Source organism: Ursus arctos, unplaced genomic scaffold (assembly GCF_023065955.2).
Source record: "Ursus arctos isolate Adak ecotype North America unplaced genomic scaffold, UrsArc2.0 scaffold_3, whole genome shotgun sequence".
Lineage (NCBI taxonomy): Eukaryota > Metazoa > Chordata > Mammalia > Carnivora > Ursidae > Ursus > Ursus arctos.
In genome coordinates this window covers 80,820,911-80,846,843 of record NW_026622985.1, presented here as the reverse complement: position 1 = coordinate 80,846,843, position 25,933 = coordinate 80,820,911, and the positions used below count along the sequence as shown (strand labels likewise).

The following is a 25,933-nucleotide window of genomic DNA, read 5'->3' as shown; positions in this document are numbered from 1 at the left end:
GCTCCTCCGCTATGAGCCTGCTTCTTCCTCTCCCACTCCCCCTGCTTGTGTTCCCTCTCTCGCTGGCTGTCTCTATCTCTGTCAAATAAATAAATAAAATCTTAAAAAAAAAAAAAACTCTCCAAATCATGATCATGCTTTCCTCATCTGAAATACAAGCTTATTAATACTGGTAATATTCTCCCCAAGAGGATGAAATGAAAATATTTGCACCGAGGGTACAAAAGTTATCATCACAGACTCCAGTGTGCACAGGTGTAACTTGCTTTATTTGTCTATAGCTCATACTAATACAGCCCGTGGCCTCGTATTTCCACTAATAGCAGAAAACTTTAGCTTGGAAACTCTAGCTCACTCAAATCACTTCCAAATTTAAAAAAATTCCTCTCTTCAGGAACTGTGGCCCGAATCGGAATGCCCTCCACCTCCATTGTTGGCTCTTCCCCTAGAGATGATCTGGTTCTTAAGGTGTCCTTTACCCTGACTTCCTCAGGCCACCTCATGGCACAGCTGCTCCTGGGCACAGGCGTCCCTGGCCACTGTGCCTCCGTGGCCACTGGCTGCATGGCCCCTGGGCTCAGGCTTCTTGCCTCTACCCCAGGCCTCCTCACCATTTCTTTGCTCAGAGCTCCAACAGCCGCACTGCTCAGGTGTACCCCGCCATATGGGTACACCTCTGGGTACACTTTAATCACCTGTCTAGACCCCTTGCTCAGCCATTGTTCGTCTGCTGCTCGGTTGCCACGCTGGACATGGGCCTTACCTAGAGTTTTGATCACCGCTGATCCCTGCCTCCCACTGATTCAACCACTGTCTTCTTTCACAGGTTGGGTAGAAAAGGGGACTTGTTCTCATTTCCCCCTGCTTTCTTCCATATCTGTGATTGATAGTAAAACCCCGTGCTCTGTGTCCTGCAGGGGCCAAATCACAGGTCTCAGGATCCTTTTCTTTAGCAACAAAAACAACAAAAGTCTGGCCCTTGCAAACAAAAGTCTTGTTTTCTGCCTCAGACTTACACAGACCCTCTCAGCTCTTCAGTGGACTTCTCGCTTCTGCAGAGGACCTGCCTTCCCCTGAGGGCAGGACAAAGAGACCCACTGTCCCCGCTCCCCAAAGGCGGAGGAACGCAAAACCTATAAGGAAGCCTCAGGATGGGGTGGGGAGCCCCTCATTTGTATCTCAAAATACCGCCCCTTTCTCTCCCTTAAATAAAGTGCTTGCTTAGTAAATGCCTGGCCTGGACTCACTGCTCCGTGCCGGACAAGCATGGTGACCCTGGGTGAAGAGGAGGAGAAAGAGGATGTCCTCTCCCTGGATGTGCGGTGCTCTGCTGTGCTGGCTCTCACTGGCTGTGACTCTGCTCCCCAGGCCGGGGGAGACTATGAGGGTGTTCACTTTCCTTTAGAGGGTGAATGGGATCTTCTAAGCAGTGGCCTCTGAAATGTGCCCCTCCCCCCAGCAGGGGAAATAAAGCAGGAAGAGGAGGAAGCTGCCTGTTTGTACCCCCCTCTCCCTCGGGGTGCCAGAGCTACCACCACTGGAGACCCACTCCTTCTGATCAAACATTGTCCCATCCAGGATCATCTCAGAATGTAAACACCAAGGGGACAATGTGTCTGTCAGCAGCTTCCAGAGAGTGAGTTCTCTGTCCTGGGCCTGGAGAACACTGCAAGAGGAAGAAATATAAGGGCTGCTGGCCCCCTGACCCTCCTGAATCCCTGAGGAGTGAAGAGGCATTTCAAGCTGCCCCTGCCCCCTCCTCAGTGCTGAGCCCGAAGGGGCTGGTGGATAGCACCAGAGCCCACCAAGCCTGTTCAAACTTGTTATTTATTTCCTAAGGGGTCAGGGTAAGGGTGTGGGGAGGACGATGTATCACTTGGGTTTCAGGAGGAGCTCCAGGCCTCGCGGAAGGGAATGAATGCTCCTGCTCTGCCCTCAGTGGTGTCGCTAGTAGGGGTGATTCAGGGTGTGCTCCATGATGGTCCGAAGCGCCAGCCACGTCTCCTGGGCCGTGGGGACGATCTGGGAGGCCGGCAGCAGGAAGCCGTAGCGCCCTGTGTCCCGGAGCTCGAAGGTGAACGAGTATTTGATGCCACTGTCATAGGCCCAGTCCACAGTGATCCCACTGGCCACATCTGGATAGAAACGGGCAAAGAAATGCCCCCAGAAGGAAGAACAGGGTGTGGTCCTAAGGTGCAGAGGTATCCTGAGTGGAAAGTGGGCCCTGGGGGTCCAAACCCCAACTCACCCCACACAACACCACGCCTCCTGACCTCAGCCTCAACCTGGGCCACACCCTGCCCGCCCTCCCCATTCTCTGCCCCAGCAAAAAGAGAGATTCTTGAGGCCCCCACACTTAAGATCTTCTCCTTCAAGAAACATCACAGTAAGCCAGACACTGGGAGCCGGGCATTAGTTCATGCTGCAGAGAAAGAGCTCCCCGTTTCTGGGGACTGTCACTCAGCCCTCTATTCTGATGTGGACATCAGCTCTGACCCAGCCCAGTTAGATCTACGCGCTGCCCTGTGGCCAAGCTGCTGTGCCAGTCAGCGAACAGCGTGCGCCTGCCCAGCCCCGGGGGGATGTGGTACCCACAGCAGCAGCCAGGGGAAGGCTCACTCACAGAGGGTGCTGCTGATGCTGCCGTAAATGTACTCGATCCCGTGGGCCTCAGACAAGGCCTGCACCGCGTCCTTGGCAAGACGGTACTGCGAGACGGCATCCGAGGTGAGAGGCTGGGGCTCCCCACGCTCCCATACCCTCACCAGCCGCTGAGAAGCAAGAATTGAGGAGCCCCGGAAGCTGAATGTGCAGATGGCTCTCGTGGGAAGGGAGCACAGCCCCTCTGGCTTTGAACTTGACTCCATGTGAGAACAACAAGCTCTCGCCCTCCTCCCTACCATGGGGTCAGCTGGTCCAGACCCTTGTTTCAGAGTGAGGGCCTGAACCTCAGGGGTCTGCCCGATGCCTTCCCGAAGCCCCAAGCCGCCAATCTCACCAACTCCTTCTGGTTTGGAACCGGCTCCAGTGAGTGGCCGTAAGGGTACATGAGCATCTGAGAGTAACTGTGAATGGAGATCAGAGCCTTGATGTTCCCATGGGTGGTGATGAAGTCCACGATGGCAGCCACCTCTGGCTCCGACTGAGGGGAGGGCCCGCGGTAAGTCTCTGAGCAGGGGTTGTTATTAGAACCATTTCCTGGAAGAAAAATAAAACCAGCTGGAGGATTCGAATTCCCAGGTTTGGGGCAGATACTTAATGCTCACAAAATCCAGGTATTCCTCTACATCTCCCAGCCTCCTTTGCAGTTTGGTTGAGGCCACGTGACAACTTCTGACCAATGAGAATGGGAGCAGTAATGATGGGTCACTTCCAGTTTGAGGCTGTTAAGAGCATGTATGACTTCTCCACAGTCTCTTCTATGTGGTTGGAAGCAAGAAACTCTAGGTGGAGGAAGCGTCCTGGAGCCCTCTGTCAGTCGGAAGAAAGCTGCCAAGGAGAGTCACCTACCCACCTCGGACTTGGTGTGCCTGAAAAATAAACTTCTCCTGTGTTGAGCCACTGAGATTTGGGTAGGTATTTATCACTGCGGCGCACCCTAGTCCACTACATCAGAGGAGTGCATTCCCACCGTGACTCAGCAGCTCTGTGGGTCTTGTAGCGAACTCCCTCAGCTTGTTCTTTACTTAAGTCCTGACCTGTTCCATTAGAAAAGCGGGCTGCCTTCAGAGGAAACTCTAGGTCTCCAACCCTGGCTTCCCCGAGGAGTGGAAGCTGACCCTTCTCTCTGACTGTCCACTGCCACGCCAAAGGCTTGGGTCAGCTGAATGCTCAGACTTCGTATCTGCTCAAGCTTCGCCAAAACCATGGCCCTGGGGGCAACATGGACTTGGGGCCAGAAAAAGAGAGAATAGATCCCCACAGCTGCCCAAGGCTGGTCTGGGGGCCCAGATGTAATGAGCCTTTGACAATTCTTCTTGGGGACTCAGTTGGGGGAGAGGAGCTGAGCTTCTATTTCGTTCACAAATTTCACAAATTTCATTGGTTTCCATCTCCCAGATTCTTTGCTCTCCATCTCTTTTCTTCCTCTTACCCTCTTCTTGTGGCTTCTCCCCTCCCCAAGGGCCATGTCATGGAGGGCTGGGCTGTGGGCTGGTCAAGACTTGGGGGTTAGGAACGCATTTGGAAAGAGCCATCCCAATTCCCTCCTCTCGCTCTTCCTCCCTGAAATGACTGCACACAAGCCTGAGGCCGAGTTCAGGGATCACCCCAACTTCTGAAGCCTCCTGAGGGTGCCACAGCACTCCCCTAGACCCCCAAGGGCAGTGTGCTAGCTGGAGGGCTGGGGGGCTGGCGCAGGGAGCAGTTGAGATGCCGCGCTAGGCTTGCAGCACACCAGTCCTCCCCGGGAGTGCAGGTGAGGGCAGCAGGAGTGGGAGGGATGGCCTACAGATGACTCATTATGCAGCAATTAAATTAAGGCAATGATAAAACCATAAACAAAATCTTCCCGCCTGAGTCACCAACCCAGGCACACACTATTTCTGTCCACAGGCAGGCCCAGAGGCAGCTCTGTCACCGGGGACCGCATTTCCCCTTAGTCTGCGGGTCCCGCCTGGGGATGTGCCTGCGGGAGGCAAGGGTGAGGGGCAGCCCCCCAGGCTGGACAGTGGCCCTGTGTGTTGTGTCTGCCGGGAGCTTCTGCACCTGCTCCACTTGATGACTGACAAACAGCAACAGATGAGCGGAGCGGGGGAGGCCGAGAGCTTTGTCTGCGTTTGCAGCCCACGCATGGAGAGCGGTTCCCCTGCCAACGACCAGGTGGCTTTGCCCAAATATGGAGAAACACTTCAGGCCATTAGTTCTGGTTTGAGCTAAGCAGCATAAACTAATCTTCCCCGGACCAAATGGGAATTAGCTGCCTGCCTCTCTCTGACGCTCACAGTCCAAGTCCTCTGAGCCTGCCTGTGTCACAAGTACCTGCTAATGGATTCATTAGCTATTTATTTTTCCTTCTCTGAAAATGTAATTTGTAGCAAGGGGAAATCTCTAGAAGGATAAGGTAAATTATTAAAAGCAGTAATCTTTGGGTAGTGGGATTATGGGAGGTTTTTATCCCCTCTGGGCTTTTTTTTTTTTTTAATTTTCCCATATATTTTTTTAAAAAATATTGTGTATATACTGATTTCCCCCCCTCCTGTCCCCTGTGGTGAAAAACATAAAAGGTATTTTCTTTAAGAGATAATTTGTCTTTCTGCTAGCCAGTCTATCTTGGGGTCCATGGGCACTCGTTTCAGCCGGTTCTGAGGGACCCACATGGATGCCCACTTGGGGCAAGTGTCTGGTGATCTGGAGGTGAAAACACCCATTTTTACACGGTTGTGTTCCCTTACACAAACTAGCTACACACACACTGCCAGATTCTCAGACAACCCCCACACCATGGGCTGAGAGCCTCGCTCTGGATGCTTCAGATGCTGATTTTTCCATGAGAACAAACTGAAAGCAGCCAGATTTTCAGTGATGGGCAGATCTAGAATGTTCCGTCTCATTGGTTTGGCCACCCATCTGTGGATCTGCTTTTCAACAGCAATGACATGGTCTCCTGCGGAGCCAAACTCCAACCCCCTCCCCCACCCCAGGGGAGTGGGTGCCACATTTGGAGCCTGAAGACTGTGCCTGTGCAACCTGTCCCAGCTAGACCCAACACTCCAACCATCAAATTACTGCCTTCCCAGGGTCCACATAATGGTCTCAAGATTTTCTGGGGGCCTCGGTTTCCCCATCTAGTCCCTATGCCCCTGGAATGGTAAGGGAGATAATGGGGAAGAACACCAAGGAACCTGGGAAGAAGCTGCCCACCTCTGCCTAGAACAATATGACCCTGCAGACATGCACCAGCCCGTCAGCCCAGGATTACAAAGCAACAGAGTCAAAAATAAAAACTAGGCTCAAGTCAGAGTTGATGATAAGAAGTCAGCTTATTCTATACTAAAACTATTGTTCTGGCCACCCTAAAGGGAAAATTCCAGGTCATGGCTCTCAGGAAATAAGTTTGGAGGAATTTTCTTTGGGTGGACTCCCTGCAAGGACGGGCTAAAGATTTTGGGAGGCACAGAAGCCGAGTTTTGAGCTACCAGCAAGACCATCTTGTACCTCTTGCAGGTACAGCCTGAAGACTGTCTTGTACCTTCCCCTACCGTATTTAGGATTTGACCCTTGCAGTTAGTTCCCCATGCAAGGAGCTGTTTCCCGTGCTGCCCATGGAGCCTGCGCATAGCCACACGTTTACCACGCACGTGCAACCTCTCATCTCGCGCGGCCAATCCTAGGCAGGTGCTTCCCTGTCCCCGGCCATGACTCACTTGCATTAGCTAACTCCACTGCCTCCCAAGGTATGCGTCCACATAACCACCCTGCGTGGGAGACGTGCTGAGGACCAAGTCCTCCTCCAGCCCCGCCCCCAGGTCCAGCAGACTGCCATACCTCCAAAGCCTGACTTCCAGTTCCTGTTCAGATCCACACCAATGCAGAAGATTCCAGGTCTGCTGGATTTGTTTTTCCGCCACAGGCGGTTCTGAAAAAGCCCAGGACAGGTGACATTCACCCTTTTCCCGGGGTGGGGGGGGAGCCTCTGACGTCCTGGCCTAGGAAGGCGGGTCTGCTGGGACAGAGAGGGGCAAAAGGAAAGAATCGCTAGGGCAGGATGGGGCTGGCATGAGGATGGGCCAGGACGGCAGATTGCCTGTGGCTAAAGTCAGGATGTGGGGAGAGCCCCGAGGACAGGCCCAGGCTGCCAGCAGTGGCCTTCCCAGACAGCAGGGCAGGGATGGAAGGGCCAGAGCCGAAGCTGCAGTGCCCGAGTCACCCGCCTGCCTTAGTGAGACTTCCCGCCAGGAGCCCCAGAGGGGCCGACCCCCAGGGAACCTCAGTGCAGCTTCCCAAGGTGACAGCGACCTTTCCTGCATCCTCCCAGAGCTGACCCTGACCCCAGCCCCTCTCCTTCCCAAATGCCCTCACCATGCTGTGGGTGAATGCAAACCCATCAGGGTTGGTGACAATCTCCATGAAGATGTCCATGGCATTCAGGATATTTGTCAGGGTGTGGTCTTTGCCATATTCACTGACAATCTGTAAGCAAGGGCAGAGTGGGGACAGGGGGACAGATGGGAGGCGCTGCTGGGCCCTCTTCTAAGGTGGGTCAGGGCATTTGCACAGCCAGTGGCTGCAGGCAGGGGTGGCATCAGGCCATCAGATACATTCTTTGTGCAGAACTAAAGGCTTGGATTTTAAACAATTAGAAGGCAGAGGGTGGATGTGGGCGCTGTGCTGCCGAAGGGCAGAGCACATGGCAGCTGTTCCAAGGACAGGAGGGGAGAGAGCCCCCAAGTTTAAACAAACCCCGGATCAATTTGCCACTGGAGACACCCAGAATAGTCAAGTAGCCCCAGCCCTGCCCCACCCCACTGTCTGCGCTGACCTTCTTCGCGGTCCAGATGCCGGTGGCGTGGGTGATCCACTCCCGGGAGTGGATTCCAGTGTCGATCCAGATGGCCCGGCGCTGAGAGCCTCCAGTGCTGAACTGGGTAAAAGCACCAGGTCCCAAACAAGTTGGAACTGAGACAGCTGCAGGGCTGTCCCTAGGCTCCCAGAAGGAAGCCCCAGATGTCTCCGCACTGCCTGGGGCGGCCCTCTGGACCCAAGAGGGGACTGTCTGCGCAGATACTTGTGTCTGAGTCCACGAAGTGCACGCGAGTGGGAGCCTTGGTGACGCAGGGGGCATGTGCACGTGGGGAGCGGAGTGATCCAGCCAGAAGCACAGAGCTTCCCAGGCTTGAAAGTACCTTAGACTAGTGTTTCTCAAACTTTAAAGGGCACATGAATCCCCAGCATCTCACTAACACGCAGACTCTCAGTCAGTAGCTGTGGGGAGGGGTCCGTGGTTGGGGGTTTCTGACAAGCTCCTGGGGGTGCTGCTGCAGGTGCCAGGACCACACTTGGAATAGCAAGGTTGTAGACAACATTAAAGAGAACATGGACAGCCCCCAAGGGAAATCAAGTCAGGGACAGAGGAGGTCACACCCCAAGGGAAAGGAGGACACTTTGGCCCTTTGGAAGAGTCCCCTGGGGCGTGGTTGAGAGCAACAGCACTTATCTTCTCTGAATGCCGGATGTCAGGGGCCCTGTGTGGTCCACACTCCTGAGCACCCTTTAGGGCACATACTAAGAATTGCTTTCAGGTGGGCTCCACCCTCCTCCCTACCCTGCCTTGTTCATGACCAAGGGCATTACTGCTGCCCACTTGGCTCAAACTCTGTTTCCAGTGGCCCCTGAGAAGGGCTGGGAGGTCTCCCCACAGACTCAGGCCTATCTGAGGGGCTGCCTGAGCCTGACAACCTCAGTCATTTGTAAATGAGGCCTCTATTTGCCTCTCTTCCCATTTAACAGATGAAGCAACCAGAGGAACAGGGAGAAGGCCGACTCCCCCACATTCACATAGCAAGACCAGCATGACGACTGCCACCCTGCAGTTCCATCCCTTAGCAACCCTCCCACCTACTTCCTGACCGAGGACATGCCAGGTCATCACACTGTCACCTGCCCATACCTACAAGGGTGGGTCCCTGAACACCACAACCGCAGAGCTGTGGGTCACCTCAGGGCAGGAGTTTACACATCTTCTCTGTCCCTACAACTCCCACGCAGCCATGACCCTACCCAAGTTCAGTCTTATGCCAGAGGCTCTCACTGTAGAGTCCAGTGGTCAACACTGCCAGCTTTTACCTTCAGGACAAGAATGGACCGATTTTCAAAGCTGTGGCCAATCCGAATTTTTGAAACAATATCTGAATACTCAGTTACGAAGTTGTCAATCCAGCTATATATCTGCAAGGAATGGCGGATATCAGGCCCTTAGGCAGAGAGGGGCAAACCCCAGCATCTTCCTGGATATTCTCCCTCCCCCATCCCACCCTCCTGAATGCTTTCCCACCTCCCTTGAGGATCTAAAAGAACCCAGATGGAGAACCGTATAAATCAAAGACACCCACCAGGCCTAAGGCAATGAGCTGCAGTTGGCCTGGATTTGAAGGCCACTCACCACACCCAGAGTTAAGCTTTGTGCATGCTCACGCTCACCCCCTCAGTCCCCAGGGTCAGCCTGCAAGGCTGCCTTCTCTTGGGGTGGAAGTTTCTCTTGCTTCCGTTCTCTTGGCCCATGGAGTCCATTTGACAGACCCCACAGACCCTGAAGTGCTGTTAGGGTCTTCTTGGCCCTTTTAGATTCTAAGCCCTCTGAAGGCAGGGTTATTTATCTCTGATACCAATGAATACTGACAGGTCATATTAATCCCTCCCCTTCCTCTTTCAATGTACATAACTGAATTACCAAATATATGGAAAAAAATGGATCTTCTACTACAGGCCATGTGAAACGGGGAGAGTAATGACGGTCATAGAGTGGCCAATATCAATATCATCACGTCCTCTACATGAAAGTGGGACCTGTGCCTTGAGTTTCTTTCTGGACTGGGTGTCTCTGTGTTCTCCTTTATAAATGAGTCACGGTTGGTCATGCCTGCCCTAACTGGCTGTCACTGTGCTCAAGAATTTTCTCCAACTGAGGCAACTCCATTCTACTCCACAAAATGGCTCTCCAACATGCCTGGCTTCCTGCCTCTTCCATACCCTAGTACCCAAAGCAGGGGCCCCTTGACACCAGAAATGCTTGTGGAGAGGTCGGAAGCCCTGACTCCCCAGCCACAGCGCTGGATACGGAGCCGCCACCACCTGCTCCGCCCCGGCCAGTGACGCATCCCTACCTCAGCGTCCTGCCTAGTGGACCCATGACTCTGTCCCATATCTGCCCTGGGCGGTACGCTGAGCCACAGTTCTATCTGAATCCTGGCTTCTGGACCTCTCTGAAGCCGACTGTCTGCCTGACAGGCCTTCACCCAGTGTCTGCTCCGCACTCCCCGAGTGTCGCTTGGGGACTCGCGCTCCTGCGCACTCCCACAGACCTCGGTCTTTCATCAGTCTCTGCCCGAAGGGACGCAGAGCCCGGAGCGGGGCTGGGCCGGCCTACCTCCTCCAGGGTGTGGTAAGAGGAGTAGCTGAAGCTACTGGTGCTGCGCTCCAGCCGCCGGGACTTTGCCATGGCTTCTCTCTCCTCGTCCAGCAGCACCTAGGAGACAAGTGCACGCACTGGAAGGGGAGGGGAGGACTGGGCCCGCCATGCCTCACCCGTGGGCGGTAGACACACAGCACCGCCACAGCAGAAGGAGCCGCAGTGAGTGTGAGCTGCACGACCGGAAGAGAGACTAGGTGATTCTGCTTGGCAAGCCAGCATTCATGCCGCCATTTCCCAAATGAGCACAGGGCAAGGAGTCCGGAGAGCTGTGTTCCAAGTGTGCCACCAACTTGCTACGGAGCCTTGGCCTCAGTTTTCATCAGCATGAACACTGGGACAGTAACACCAGCCTTGTCCATCTCATTGGGTAAACGTAATGGTGGACATGAAAGTGTATTAGAGAAGTGCTCGTGATCTATTGCCCACACTGCTTTTGCCCTCTCGGAACACTGCTGAGTCAAGGCCCAAGCTGAACCATGTACACCGGACCCCCTGGACGAGCAGAGGGCTCCCCTGACCCACAGCATCCACTCTACCCACAGGGAGTAGCCTAAATAATTGATGTCCAGGCCGTCTGGAAAGCCAGCTATGGACTAAGCGGGTCCAAATAATTACAGGATTACCGTGCCAATAGTCTTTTCCTCACCTGCTTAACTGCCTCTTAAACACAGGTATAGGTGAGCCAAAAGCAATGCCCTTGGGTATCATTTGGAGTTGGTACTCAGTCCTCAAGCGGTACTCCCACTGACCACAGGGAGGGCATAGAGTTGGATTGGGCTGCCCTCCCACATCGTTCTGGGATACTTTTCCCAGCTTGGGACTCAGTGAGATGGGCAGGTGCCCTTCACCTCAAGCTCATACCCTTACATTGGGCAGAGACATCTCAGGATTCTGCGCTGACTTGCAGATGGGAAGTGCCTGGGCCCCTCTGCCATGCAAGGTGAAGATGTCCCCCCAAAGTCACCCCAGTTTGAGCTCTGGGACTCTGTGAGTCTTGACGACGCCTTGCTTCAGCCCAGAGCGTCCTTTTAGTTTGGCAGGCATCCTTATCCTCGTTATCTCAGTTGATCCGGTCACATGACCAAATGACAGGGTAGGAATTAACTATTCATGTTTTAGAGACAAAGCAGATTGGAGAGGTGAAGGGACTCAACGGCAAAGCCAACGAGAGTCAGAGGTGAGGTAAGAACCCAGATATCCTATTCCTAGCCTTGGATTCCTTAAGGCTGGCTAGCTATCAAAACTAAAGGCTAATAAGAATAATAAACCCATATATTATTTATAATATACATGCTATATATATGCACACACACAGATATACATATCTACAGGAATATACAGTTGACCCTTGAACAATGAGAGGGTCAGGGGCACCAACCCCCACACAGTTGAAAACCCACACATAACTTTTGACTCCCCCCAAATTTCACTACTGATAGCCTCGTTAACCAGAAATCTTACCAGTAACATAAACAGACAATTAACACATATTTTGTATGTTATATGTATTATACACTGTATTCTCACAATAAAACTAGCTAAAGAAAAGAAAATATTATTAAGAAAATCACAAGGAGGGATGCCTGTGTGGCTCAGTCTGTTAAGCATCCAACTCTTGATTTTGGCTCAGGTCATGATCTCAGGGTTGTGAGACAGCCCCGTGTTGGGCTCCACACTCAGCATGGACTCTGCTTAAGACTCTCTCTCTCTGCCTCTGCCTCCGCCTCTGCTTGTGTTCTCTCTCTCTCAAAATAAATAAAATCTTTTAAAGAGTAGAAAATCATAAGGAAGAGAAAATACATTTACAGTATTTTACTGCATTTATTTAAAAAAAATCCATTGGGGCACCTGGGTGGCTCAGTCTTTAAGCGTCTGCCTTCGGCTCAGGGTGTGATCCCAGGGTCCTGGGATCGAGCCCCACATCAGGCTCCTCCGCTGGGAGCTTGCTTCTTCCTCTCCCACTCCCCCTGCTTGTGTTCCCTCTCTCACTGGCTGTCTCACTCTCTCTGTCAAATAAATAAATAAAACCTTAAAAAAAAAAAAGTAAAAAAAAAAATCCATGGATATCCACACAGTTCAAACCCATGCTGTTCAAAGGTCACCTGTATGCTTATCTGTGTGTATGTGTATGTGTGTATATATACAGAGAAGGCGAATGTGTAAAATGTTAACAACAGGTAAAAAGTCCATCACACTATTCTTACAATTAAAAGGTGTCTTAAAATAATGAAAAAAAAAAAGCAATACCCCACACATGGGAAAACATGACACTAAAATGTCAAAAAATACCAAAATGGAAACAATGCCTGTTAGAATAGAAAGATTATGATTTTAAGCCACTTTTAAATTTTCTCTATTTTTACATTTTGGCAACTAAAATACATATAATCTTCTAAATGAATAAATAATACTAAAACAAAAATAAAAACCCCTAGTGGCTAAAATAAAGGCACAGCCATGGAATCTTCAGGGCCAGGGCTGGAAGGGAGGTACCACCAGCATCCCTGCTGCAGACGAGGCCACCGCCCGGGGACCACCCACGCCTGCTGCCCCGGTCAGCTTGCTCACAACCCTCAAGTTCACAGATTTAAAAGATCAGATGAGATCAATGCCTGGGCCTCATTTTCTTTTCTTTTTGAACACTGACTGCATGTTAGGCAATGGTGATTGCAACGTTTTCTGGCCCAACTGGCTGGGCCGGGGACATTCCCACTTGGGCAAAGCTGGGATTGCTGGTGGAGTGAGGGAAGGCTGGACGAGCCTTGATCCTCGCTGGCACAAGCACCACCATGGGAAGCGCTAACAAAGGAGACTTGTCTTCTCCCAGGAAACCAACGGAAATCTCAGCAGCTCCCCATGACCAATGTGTGCCCGTCACCCTGGGCCGGCACGACCAGCTGTGGAGAGCAGTTGCGGGGGAGCGAGCAGGCTGTGTTGGTGCACCGGAAGTCCCCCTCTGGCCCCACAGGAGTGAGGGTTCATACATCCGACTGCCTAGGCAATGGGTGGAGGGCCTGAGGCGGTGGGTGAACGTGGAGGACAGGGAAGCGAAATTGGGAAGACAGGACCAGAGGACCCAGCTCTTCCCACAGACCCCAGGGACACCCACAGGAACACAGCTCCCGTGAGGCTGTTCTTTGTTCCACAGAACAGCTTGGGGGCAAATGGGAAATCGGCACCGAACTGCAAATAACTTTCCAAACACCCTCACAAGCTTGTGAATGGAGACGACACCCGCTTACAAATTGGGAATGCTCAGCCCTCACAGCTGGGCCCCAATTCCAAGAACACTAATCTACCCTGGCCTGAAAACGACACAGATGTTTGCTCCCTTCACAGGGCTGAGGGAAGGAGATGGGAGAACGAAGAATGCAGTCTTGCCACAGGCTCAGGGAAGCCTAATTACAGCCCTGTCAGGCTTCTCAGAGAAAAAAAGAAACAGCTCAGAAGTAAGCCATTTGCCTCCCTGGAAGCCATAACCTGACAAGGAAAGTAATACCTTGGTGTGAATTAATTTATGACAGGGGTAAGGAAGGACGAGAACACTGAGCAGAGAACAGCACCTCCAGGATGGAGGAGGGCAGGAGGCCGAGGGAGGCCCCGGAAAGGTGAAGTTGACGCCTGAAGGGAACCGGCGCTCGGCAGCTGAACTCCAACCACAGATGCAAAATGGACACGGCTCCGGGTGACAGCGGATGGGGAGCATCTCACCACCCCCCCAGCCACCCCCACTCTGTGACAACAGCAGTCACCTCTCCTCATAAGCCCCCGGCCTTCTCTTCCTGGGCAGCAACGGCAGTCCGCGCCCACATGGTTCTCAGAATGGACCCCCTCAGAGGTCAAGGCTGAATGGTGGCCCCACTGCCCAAAAGGCAAAGTTAAGTCAAGTCCACCCACACCAACGACAATGGCAACTGCTGAGAAAGCAGATAGCACAAGAGCAGAGAGAGTACAGGGCCTGGAGCCGGGCTGTCTTGGGTTGAATCCTGACGCCATCGCTGACGGTCAAGTCACTCATTGCTCTGTGCCTCGGTTTACCAAAGTATTAATCTCTCTGTTCCTTCATAAAATGGGGGTCCAGTTTTCACACACTTGAGCACATTATTGAAGGTGATCTTGTGAGAATCAGAAGGGTTAATACATGTAAAATGTGTGAAACGTTGCCTAGCATGCAGCTATGAGGACGAGCAGGAGGAGGACGGCAGGGCAATAGTAATTCTTGGGTGACTCCAGAACTCTGTGATGGAGCAGTCATTACCAGCCATGACCAGGAAATCTGGATTCCTCCAGAGAGAAGTGGTATCTGGAGGACCTGGATGGCAGATGGCCCCCACTAACAGTCAGTCAGCAACGGCCCCCCTCCCAGGACCAACAGAAGAGCCAGGCCTTCTCTCCCTGCCCCCTTGGAGCAGCCGGACTCTGCCTCTCTCTCAAGCCCTTGCCCATAACTGCTCCTTTCCTCCCTTGCCTTCCCCTGCTCCTCCCTGCCTGGCCTCCTCTCCTTTTCAGGGCTGCCGCCCAGCCCCACCCCAGCCACCGTCACGGCCACTTTTTAATCTCTTCTTCTCAGTGAACGAGTGTTTGTTGAGCACACACTGGGTACGGCAGCCAACGAAACAAAACTGCCTGCCTTCATGGAGCTTACAGTCTGGCAGGGGAGACAGACAATAAACAGCATAATTACATACATGAGATAGGATATTAGAAGGTGGTAAGTGCCAAGGAGAAAAGTGATGCAGTGGAAGAAGGTAGGGAATTGGGGAATGTAGAAGGGTACAATTTAAAATAAAAAAGTGATCTGTGAATAAGGTTTGAAAGCAGTAAGGGAATAGGTCATGCAGGTATCTGCAGAAACAGCATTCTAATCATAAGGACCAGGAACTGCAAAGGTCCTGAGGTACAAAACTAGTCAAGGGCCCTGAGGCAGAAATGGGTCAAGCAAGTTCAAGGAACATTAAGGAGGTCCAGGTGTCTGGAGCAGAGTGAGCAAGGGGAGAGCAGCAGTCGGTGATGTGGGGGTGCGGCATAGATCATGTGGCACCCTATAGCCATTTTTTTTTTTTTTTTAGATTTTATTTATTTATTTGACAGAGACAGCCAGTGAGAGAGGGAACACAAGCAAGGGGAGTGGGAGAGGAAGAAGCAGGCTCCTAGCAGAGGAGCCTGATGTGGGACTCGATCCTAGAACGCTGGGATCACGCCCTGAGCCGAAGGCAGACACTCAATGACTGCGCCACCCAGGCGCCCCGCCGTATAGCCATTTTAAGGACTTTGGCTTTTACTCTGAGTTGGGAAGCCATTAAGGGTTCTAGGCAGAGAAGTGACATAATTGGATATAATATATAATATTAATAATTTTAAAGGACCCCTCTGAATGTTGTTTTGAGACTACACAACAAGGAGACAAGGCTGGAGTTGGGAGGGGCAGTAGAAAACTCCTGGAATAATCCAGGTGAGGGGCTGACAGCACACTGGCCCGGGGTGGCAGCACAGAACGGTAAGATACATTCTAAAGCAAGAGCTGATGGGATTTGCTGACGAACTGATTATGGGATGTGAGAAAGGAGTCAAGGATGACTCCAGGCTTCTTGTCTGAGTGACCAGAAGGATGGCGTTGCCGTTTCCCGAGATGGAGAAGGCTGTGGAGGAGCACGTTGCCGGGGGTGTGGTACTCAGTTGGGAACAGTGAAGTCTGAGATGCCCGTTAGGCAGGCAGGTGGTGATGCGGAGGTGGTGGTGGGATATAGGAGTCTGGAGTTCAGGTTGGATGTAGGAGTCTGGCTGGAGCTCTAAGTATGGGAATCTTCAGGGGGCTGAAGGTTTTCAACACCATGACCCTGGACGAAGGGATAGAGGAAAGGTCAAAGGACAGAGCTGGGAAACAGGAAAACAATGTGCAAAGGAGCAGCCAGTACAATGGGCTAACCCAAGGGAGTGCAGTGTTCTGGAAGCCAAGACAGGACATGTTTCAAAAGAGGAGAGAGTGACCAGTTGTGCTGAAAGGTGAAAGAACAATGGGTACTCAAATTTGATCACTGAGTTGGACTTAGGAGCTGTGGATGACGACAGTTTTTGTGCCGTGAGGAGTGAATGGTTGGCAATGGAGAGGGCAAGTATAGTCCATATTTCCAGGAGTTTTGCTATATGGGGAAGGAGAGAAATGGGGTGATAGCTGGAGGTGGGGGGAAGGGATCAAGAGTGGATTTTTTTAGGGCAAAAGAAATAACTCTATATTTGTATGCTAATGAGAATGATCCGGTTGGGGGGGGGGTTGGCAAAGCAATATTTACGCTAAATTGTGTTTTGCTCTAGATCCTCAGAGCACGGGTGGTTTTTGTTTTCTCCTTTGTGCTTTCCCCTATTTTCCAAATTATCCAACATGAATATTTATTAATTTTGTAATCAGAAAAAAGCCATTAAAATCCACAGAGCTGATTGCTCAAGTGAAGCTTTTCCATGGTGACTCATCCTAGAGAAAAAAAAAAAAAAACTACACCAAAACCAAAGGGCTGAAAAAAAGGGGGAGGTGAAGAAAAATTAAATGCAAATAGCGCTCACTCGGAATCAGATAATTTCTTGCCTGGCCCACTGCAATTTCCTCAGCACCGTTCTTCCTGTCAGTTTCTCCCTGCTCCTGTCCCCAACTCAACACTGTCACTGTCAGAGGGATTTTTCTTAAATGCAAAGCTGATCATGTCAGAGCCCTCCAATGGCTCCCCCCACGATTTTCGGGATAAAATCTCGACCTCTTCACCCAGCAAAGGACGCTCTTTGTGATCTAGTCGGGCCTCATCGCCAATCGGGGGCCCCCTTCCCCTCTGGGTCCCCCCTCGCCTGCTCTTCAGCCGCACCGTAATTACTGCCTTCTGAGAGCCTCGCTGCGCAGTGCCTCTTGTCCTCGCTCCCATAGCAACCTGCTGCACTCCATCAGCACACTCATCCACTCCATTGTAATCACAGATTTACTCCCCTCCGCTCCCCACCCCCATGACACCGGCACCGCTGGATACAGGACTAGAGCTCTTATCTTTGCATTTCCTGCACCTTGCACACAGTAGGTATCTCTGGGTCAGTGGGTGGGATGAGTGCACCCACCTCTTCTACCTCAAGCAGCCCCCTGATCACAGCTGGGGCGGGGAGGAGGCGAGGGGTTGGGGGGCAATTCCCTTCCTCAACAGTCTCAAGGCTGGCCAAAGCGAAAGCCCGCACCAAGGTTTTTCCCTCTCCCTCTCAGCCAGGTATTGTTCAGCAAACACACCTTCACTTCTTTCCTTTCCTTGCCTCCATTAATTCACCTAACATTTATTAAGCCCCAACCAAGTGGCAGGTGCTATGGTAGGGGCTAGGGTATAAAGATAGGCAAGGGGCATGATCCTGGACCTGGAGGGGCTCAGGAGAGGGGGCTCTGGAGACAAAGACCAACATAATAGCAAGGTCTCTGTCTGGGCATGTTCTTTCTGGACCTGCCAATAGAGTAATTGTTCCGACAGTTGAGGGTCCACCGTGCAAGAGACACTATGCCAAATACTGCAGCTGAGAAGGTCCAGAAGATTCGGAAGAAATTCGGCCTGTGCGTCAATAACCGAAACATAAGGCTGGAGGCCAACGACCTGAGTGGTGCAAAGCTTTCCCCTCCTGTTAGCACCTCTGAGCTGTTCTCCTCCTGGACACCCTCCCCCTCGTCACCACAAATCAAATCAACACAGCAGCCTCCCCCCTCAGCTCCCTCTAAGCCAAAATGGGGTCTTAAGTATGACAACGAGAGCTTGATGCAGTGCAGACAGAGAGAGTTGTTGGTGAAAACCCTGCCTGGCTGGGTGAGGGCTGAGAGCCCAGGGCATCTTACTAAGAGGGAGTAAAAGTCACCCCCCCCACCCCCCCACCCCCGGAGGGATTCCAGGCCAGGGGACAACAGGAGAGGACAGGCTGAGGCGAATGAGGACAACGGCTCCAAAGGAGCCAGCGGGCAGGCTCAGAGGTGCCTCTGGGGCCATTCCTGATGTGCAGAAATCAACAGAAAATTTTGAGAGACCTCTTCCTATCTGTTTGCCAAATGCTGCGGGGTTTCCAGGGCACAGCAGAAGCAGGGAAATGCAAACTTCAAAATTCAGGCTTGGGCTAAAAATGAGAATTGAGTGCTATTTCTTTTGATGTGGTACCCTGTCTTGTCTGCGGGGGTTTCCCCATTTTGGTTTGTGGGGGATGCATTAGAGAAAGAGCCCACCCCTCCACGCTGAACAGCAAACACTTATGTGCCTGATGAGGGATAAAGGGCTCTGAATGGGCCTGAGTGGCCCAGCCCTGTGCTCGCATGGGAAAGGAATGCAACTGATGCTTATCCCCTGGCATGTGGTGTGGCGTGTGTGCACGCCGCGAGACTGTTCCCACACTCGGAGCCCTCGGACATCAGCTGTAGCACAGCGCGGCTACGATTCAACAGGCACCCCACGGCACGTGCGGAGGGGGGCAGCCAGAGCGGCCTAACCAGCACGTGGGGCCCACAAGAACAGCTTAATGAAGGAGGCTCCCTGGGATATCCTTGAAGACAGAACAATGGAAATAAAATGTCATGACGTTCAGAAAAGACACTGTAAGATGCGCTGACAAGTGGGGGTGGGGAGACTGGCATGGCCACGATGAAGGCTCCCTCTGCCCTACCTGAGGGCAGGTCTGCAGCCACCTTTCCCAAAGCTATTCCCCTGGGAGCATCCTGCCTGGGAGAGGTGCCCAGGACTGAGAGCCTTGCGGTAACAGCGTTGGGAGGGAAACCACAGCGGGCCCACAATTAGTTTCTTTCACCTCTTCCCACTTCTCTGGAGTGAAGGAACTCTCTGGTATTGTATGGCTGAGACACCGCAAGGACAGGAGGGACAGTCAGAAAAGCCAAGGGAGCCGTCCAGAGCTGCCTTCCCCTCGAGCCTAGGAAAGACCTGAGCTACCTCCTCCTGCCCCCTCCTCCCCACTCTCCCCCTTCGCTGTGAGCTGCGAATGCCTCCCCAAGAGGACTCGTCCACAAGTGACTGTCATTACCACACTAGGAGAACCTCCCACCGTGGACTCCGTCCTAGATTTAAAAATTCTCTGAGAAGTGTGAGGTTTCATTCCTTCCACAGCCAGTCCACAAGAATGCAGATGGAACTCTAGAAACAAGATGTCCACTGTTCGCCCTGGCTTGTTTTCCTCCGTGTCAGGCCCAAACCAGGAAGGCATGTGGAAGGTGGGCTCCCAGACGCAGCGCTGGGGCAGGACCTCACCTGGATGTCCTTTATCATGATGCTGTAAGCAAGGCCGTGAGACTCCAGGTAAGCTTTGATGTCCTTCAGTTCCGAGAAAGCAACTCTCATATCCACAGGGAGGCTGGGCCTGGCTGGGCTACGCCAGAAATCCACCTCGGTCACAAAGGAAAAGTAAACAGACATGTTTATCACACGTCCTCACAAACCCGTAGGCACCTTAGAAAGCCAGGTGATCTTCTTCTCTTACATGGTTAAAAGGGCCCCAGTTCCCAAATGAAAACCCTAAGACCAAGCAGAAAGACGGGGGCAACAAACAAAATCCCCAAACTGAGTTTCCCTCTGTAATTCCAAGCACTTTCATCTCTCAGCCTCATCACTCACACCCTGCAACTTCACCTGGACCCCAAGAGCCTTACACAGTTGCTAAAAGTGAAACAGCTCATCATATGGGACATGAACATGGACAAGAACCCTGGTCAGAAGAGGGAGGCATCACTGCCCCCAAGCCCCGGACGGGTGTGAGGGACCCAATCTGGATTCCCATGTCATCCAAAAGTGACGTCTGTGTCCCAATTTGTAAAACAGAGAGGTGTTATAAAGTGTTGTGCGTCCTGGGAGAGAGGGGTCCTCAAACAAATAGAGACGAGAGCTCCAGGCCACCTCCAGAAATATCTGGTTGTTTCAACAGACCTCCAACAAAACCCTTCTATTCTAACAGTTGAAGAAAATGTTTTCCATTGTGGAATACTTGCAGAGGACAATGTCCCTGGAAACCAATGCCCAACAGGGACAAACCCAAACAAAACACAGGTTTGCCAAGCTAAGCCATTTCAGTTGGGAAACAGATATGTCCAGGCTGCGCTCGGCATGGCATCCCACCCAGACACCTATGTGTGGCTTCGGGACATTCCAGTCACTTGCAAGGTGGCCCCTGACAGGGTCTGTTCAGCAGCCCCCTATCTAGGACAGAAGAGAAAGCCAAGAAGGGCCACCCAACCTTCTGGGCGAGTGTTCCCAACCTTTCCTGAAGAGGAGCCACATTTGATTTTCCACAGTGTTGTGCTCTTTGGCAGAGCTGTCTGGCGGGCAGGCTTGCGGTGGGGGGAGCAGGCAGGGGGGCTGGAGGGGCAAGCCACTATAAGAGAGTGCAGAACGTGCTCCTCAGCCCTGAGGAGTCCTCACCTTCTGGGGCTTCAGGCCCTCCAGGTCCCTGAGAACTGAAAGCTGCTTCTCATTTTTAGCCAGGACTCGAAGAACCTGGTCTCTGGAAAGACACAGGGAGGGCAGAGGGAGCTGTGGAGAGGGCTTCCTGGAAGGCTGAGTTGCTTGGAGGAGGTGGAGTGAGAAGACACCAGGCCAAGGGCACCTGGCAGGAAGGCTGGGAGGCCAGAGGGCCCTGAGCAGAAGGACGCGTAGCTCTGGGAAGCACACGAGTCCTAAGGCTGGGGTAGGGGCCCGCTCCAGCCCGAGGACAGACCGCTTAAGGGACTAAATAAAGCCTGGCAGAGCTGCTGATGAACCCAGTGCCAAGATGGGGGAAGAAGTACGAGACAGGAACCTCGGGGAATGGAGGAGGGCTGGAGAACAAAAGGAACAAAGGGGAGAAAGGCCAAATCCAGGGGGTAGGGGAGACCAACAGTGGCCCCAAGTGCTCTTCATACAAGGACCTGGGGCCGCGGTCTGTCCAAACCCTGGGCCCTCTCCGGCCTTCTCTCAAGAGCCTGAGGACACGGCAGGGGGGTCAGCCTCACGCTACCTTACGGGAGGAAGCTGAGCCCCTTCCCATCCCGCTGAAAGGGCTGCTAGGCGGGGCTACTCAGCAGCCTGCCTGTGACATCTGGGCTCTGCTGCCTGGGATGGTGCCGGCCCCCTCCCTGGCTGGCTCCCATATCAGGGAGGATGAAGCCCCTCTCTAACCCCCCCTCTAATCACTGCTATGGAGACACCATGGAGTAGCCACCTTGCGTGATCTTTGGGAGGCTGAGAAGTCCCTAGAGGGCCTGAGGTAAGACACTAGCGCCCCTCCTTCACAGGAGGGCAGTCCTGCATCCATAGGGTGGGGAGACACAGTCTTCCGGCGGTTACTAACTTCTTTAAGAAGCAGAGGAAAGTTATAAACCTTCCCCCCAGAAAAGGAAAATAGATATGCCAACAACTTTACATACAATCAAGAATCAGGGGATTCGTGGAAGCCCTGAAAGCTTCCCCCTGGGCCGCAGATTAAGAACTTCTGCGGGGAGGGACAATAATAGAGCTGTTTGTCCCTGGAGCATGGGCCTGGGAAATTAGGGACCTGAATGGGAACTGAGGTCCCGACTCCCTCCACTTTGGCCAGGTCCCAGTAGGACAGCCACCTCCCTCCCACCCCACCCCCCACATACCTGGTCCCCAAGTTCTTGACATCTACCATGACCACCAACCCCCCGCCCCCACTACGGAGCAGGCACTCACCCTGTGAAATTCATTTGGCCCAAAGCTGCTGCCAGGATAAAGCTGAAGACCAGAAGTGTCCACCTGTCCACAGGGCACGGGCCAGGGCCCACGCCCCCTCCAGGGCTGCTCGGCATGCTTCCAACTTCAGGCGAGCTTCAGGGCCCTTCCTCGCGTGCAGGCATGGCCCAGGCCTCAGGACAACGCAGCACCTAAAGGCCGGCAGGTCCGGCCTGAGAATGGGCGTTAGGTTCTCTCTGGGGAGACCCAGCATGTGACTCTCACACGCAGGGCCTAGGGAGAGCTAGAGCCACCCCTCCCCACTGCTAGGTAAATCCCCCCCGCCTCCCCGGGAAGAGGAAAGAGGGAAAGAGGAAGACAAGGCTCTTAGCTTTCTTCCCTCCCTGGAGGTTTGCTGGGCCAGCCTCTGGTGAACATCAAATCCTCCATCTCCACAGAAAGATGAGAACAGCTAGAGGCCCAAGGAAATCACTCGTTTCCTCCCTCCTCATCGAACACTTCTCTTTTGCTCTCCTTCTCCCTTCCCATCCACTCACACTCCCTTGGGCCATGTCCTCCTTACACATAAGGGTGTGGACGCCATGGAAAGAACGCTGGGTTTAGAGACAGAGACCGCGTGCTCACTTCCCATCTAAAAGACCGAGGGCAACTGCCCTAATCTCTCTAAATCTCAGTTTACTCATCAGGAAAATGGGGTTAATAATATCTCCCCTCCCTACCTCACAGGGGTTTGGGAGGGTATTAGATGAGACAACTTGGGTGAACTGGCTTGGCCAAGCCTGCAAAATAGAATGTATTATTATTTCAGAGCATTAACGCTTAGTCACAGATGCATCTTAGGTCAGGACTCCAGTTGCAGCGGGGAGAAGGGGGACAGAAGGGAACGGAGAGGGGAACCAAGGAAATAGACAGATAGCATGAGAAGGAATTCGGGGAAGACTCCCTTTCCTCTGTCTTCAGCCGGTCGCCGTTAGGCTGGTGCAGGTAGTGCATTTTCTGCTAGACACCAAGGTCCCTGCAATCATTATGGTTCTCGACAGAAGGCAGAGTCAATTCCTCGGTGCTGCCGAAGCCCCACACAGCCCCCTTTATGGTCTGGGAAGAGTGGGAATAAAGCCGAGGCCAGCACACAAAGCAGTCATATTGGAAGGGGAGAGTGAAAGATGATGCCTGAATGGTAAATGAATCTAACAGAAAATCCACAGGAGGCCGAGGAAAAGCAGAGACTAAATCCAACAAAGTTGTTCAGCAGAGGACGTCAACAAAAGGCCACTTAACTGTCACCGGCGATTCTCAGAAGCCCCCCTCCCCATCCATCCTTTCCCAGAATGGCCAATTAACTGGCCATGTGTGTGGAGAGGGGAGCTCTTTTATTGACAGAATGCCCTGCTCCCACACCCCGCCGGACCTACTCCATTATTTCGTGGTTCAGCTGCTCAGACATGCCAAACTCTCCTAGAACCCTGGCTTTGGGAACTCTCAGACAGAAACATTAGCAAAGGGTTTAAGGACCTAGAAAAGAAAGCAATTAGGCTTTCCACCCAAGTAACAGTCAGCTTCAGTAGAAATAGGAATAAAAGAGTGTACTAGTAAACAACAGCTCGGGAATTCAAAAGAAAAAAAGTGGGACGGTGCTAGTCACCAAAAGTACCCAGCATCTTCTTGTTCAAAAGCAACATTTAAGTCACTAATAATAAGACAACTATCCCTGTCTTTTTGGTTTAGGGATGGGGAGAGAGAGAGAGAGAGAAAGATCGAGAGCAGGAGCAAAAGAGAAAGAGAGAAGAGCACTTCAGAATTCTTGAGAACTCTATGGCAGCCCTTCCAATAGAACTTTCTGTGATAATGGAAAAGTTCTATGTCTGCACTGTCCAATAGGATAGCCACTAGCCATTTGAAATGTGGCCAGTGTGACTAAGGAATTGAATTTCTTCTTTTATGTGATTTTAATTAATTTCAATAATTTAAATAGCCACATGCGGCTAATGGCTATCACATTACACAGCATAGTTCTGTGGGAATTCACCAGCCCTGCAGCAGTACCTCCAATGGCCGGACGGGAAGCAGAGACACACAGCTGTGCTTGACTTAATACCTAATATTGGCTTCTCACTCAAAATTAATTATTCATCTAATCATTTATTCAATAAATGTCTACCGAGTATCTGCTTTGTGCCAGGCACTTGCTAAGGTGTGGGAATAAAATAGAGAACAATACAGACCTGGCCCCTAGATTTCTAATGGGGTAAGTAGACAATTAATTTAAAGAGCATATAAATACGTGTAAAAATATGGTATGTGTGCTACAGCACGCCATAAGGACAGGTAACAGGGACTCCACACAGACTGGGCAGACAGAGTTTCCTGAAAGAAGTTCTGTTGGAGGACTTTGATCCCCTGCAGGTGGGGGGTTTAGATGCCCAAACAATCCTGCCCACATGAAACAACGAACATGCCGGATAACATATTCTGAATAACTTAAAAGGTATCACTGAGTTGGCATGAGAGTAAGAATCGACAGATCCGAAAAAGGAGTAAATGCCAGACACCTCAGAGGTAAGCAGATGTTCCCCCGAAAGAGTTCTCTCCAGCCCAGTTCCCGATCTTCCTCCCAGGAGAATATACCTAGTATCTAGGGTCATTTTCCTTCTGCTCAAAGTAGATCTTTTGAAACTTTCCTTTAGTGATACCCTCTGTTTTTGTTTGAAAGTTTTTATTTTTCTTTCATTCTATTTATTTATTTGTCAGAGTGCACACAAGCAGGGGGAGCAGCAGGCAGAGGGAGAAGCAGGCTCCCTGCTGAGCAAGAAGCCCTATGTGGGGTCAATCCCAGGACCCTGGGATCATGACCTGAGCCAAAGGCAGACGCTTAACCAACTGAGCCACCCAGGCATCCCTCATTCCTCTTTTTTTTTTTTTTTTAAGATTTATTTATTTATTTGGTGGGTAGGGGGGAGAGCACAAGCGGGATGGGTAGGGAGAGGGAGAGAGAATCTCAAGCAGATCCCATGCTGAGCACAGAGCCCGGAGTGGGACTCGATCTCACGACCCTGAGATCATGACCTGAGCCGAAACCAAGAGCTGGACACTTAACCGACCACACCACCCAGGCACCCCTATCTTGCTTTCATTCTTAAAAGAGTTTAACTGGGTATCCATTCCAGGTTGATTATTGTTTTACTCTCAGCACATTGGAAACATTCTCCCACGGTCTTCTGGCTTCCATTTTTACTGTTGAAAGGTAATTAATTAGTCTACTCACTGTTCTTTAGCAGGTGATCTTTTCTTATCCCTGGTGGCTTTGAAGATCTTCTTGTCTTGGGCGTTCTGCAGTTTTATCTTCATGTACTTACTGGGATACTTCAGCTATCCAAAACAGAGCTAGAGATGCAAGGTAATTGCAGTCAAAAGCCCAACAGCTCCACGAAACTTCACAAACTGATAAAAACGTATACGAAAAAACACAAACAAACACACATCCTAAGAGTCAAGATAATCCCGAAGAACAAAGTGGGAGGACTTTCTACATGACACATTGAAACATATTACAAAGCTATAGTAATTAAGACACTCTAGTATTGGCACAGGTACAAATAGAGCACAGAAACAAACCCAAGCATATTTGGAAACTTCATTTTTTGCAGACTTGGCACAGCAGGTCACCGTGAAATAGACTATTCAATATATGTTTCTGGGACAATTGTAGATGTAGATGGAAAAAATGGAATTAAATCCCTATTGCACCACATATAAAAATCAATTCCAGGTAGATTACTCACATGTAAAAGGCAAAACTGTAATACACTTGGAAGACAATATAGAGAATATTTTCTGACGTTGGGATAGGGAATAATTTTTGTAAATAAGACAAAAGGAAAAAAAGAACATAAAGGTTCCCGTAAAGGGCAAGATGGATAAAATCAACAAAATTAAATCAAATTTTAAGAACTTCTGTTCTTAAGATCCTTGACAGAGAATAGAAAGCCAGCTTGAGGGGCAGCTGGGTGGCTCAGCCGGTTAGGCGTCTGCCTTCGGCTCAGGTCACGATCCCAGAGTCCTGGGATTGAGCCCCGTGTCGAGATCCCTGCTCAGTGGGGATCCTGCTTCTCCCTCTGCC

At 51.7% G+C, this 25,933-nt stretch overlaps 1 protein-coding gene across 1 annotated transcript; it reads right to left on the bottom strand.

Annotated features, from left to right (window-relative positions):
• Positions 1-1,818: 1,818 nt before the first annotated feature.
• On the bottom strand, positions 1,819-22,089 carry CPA5 (carboxypeptidase A5). The gene is made up of 11 exons (XM_026511131.4): positions 21,817-22,089; positions 20,548-20,629; positions 19,384-19,518; positions 10,085-10,183; positions 8,785-8,886; positions 7,481-7,582; positions 7,021-7,131; positions 6,487-6,577; positions 2,999-3,198; positions 2,624-2,708; positions 1,819-2,135 (listed from the first exon to the last, which is right to left on the bottom strand). Exons 1-11 carry the CDS (start codon positions 21,930-21,932, stop codon positions 1,948-1,950), a joined length of 1,311 nt encoding a protein of 436 aa, XP_026366916.1. The 5' UTR covers positions 21,933-22,089; the 3' UTR covers positions 1,819-1,947.
• Between the last annotated feature and the right edge of the window lie 3,844 nt (positions 22,090-25,933).

Excerpts from the sequence above, each read along its gene's own strand:
- CPA5 (XM_026511131.4), bottom strand. The coding sequence starts at position 21,932 with ATGCCGAGCAGCCCTGGAGGGGGCGTGGGCCCTGGCCCGTGCCCTGTG. Across the intron at positions 20,630-21,816 it reads GGCCAAATGAATTTCACAGG|AGACCAGGTTCTTCGAGTCC; the intron begins GTGAGTGCCTGC and ends GTGTCTTTCCAG. Across the intron at positions 7,583-8,784 it reads GGTCCATTCTTGTCCTGAAG|TTCAGCACTGGAGGCTCTCA; the intron begins GTAAAAGCTGGC and ends GCTTTTACCCAG.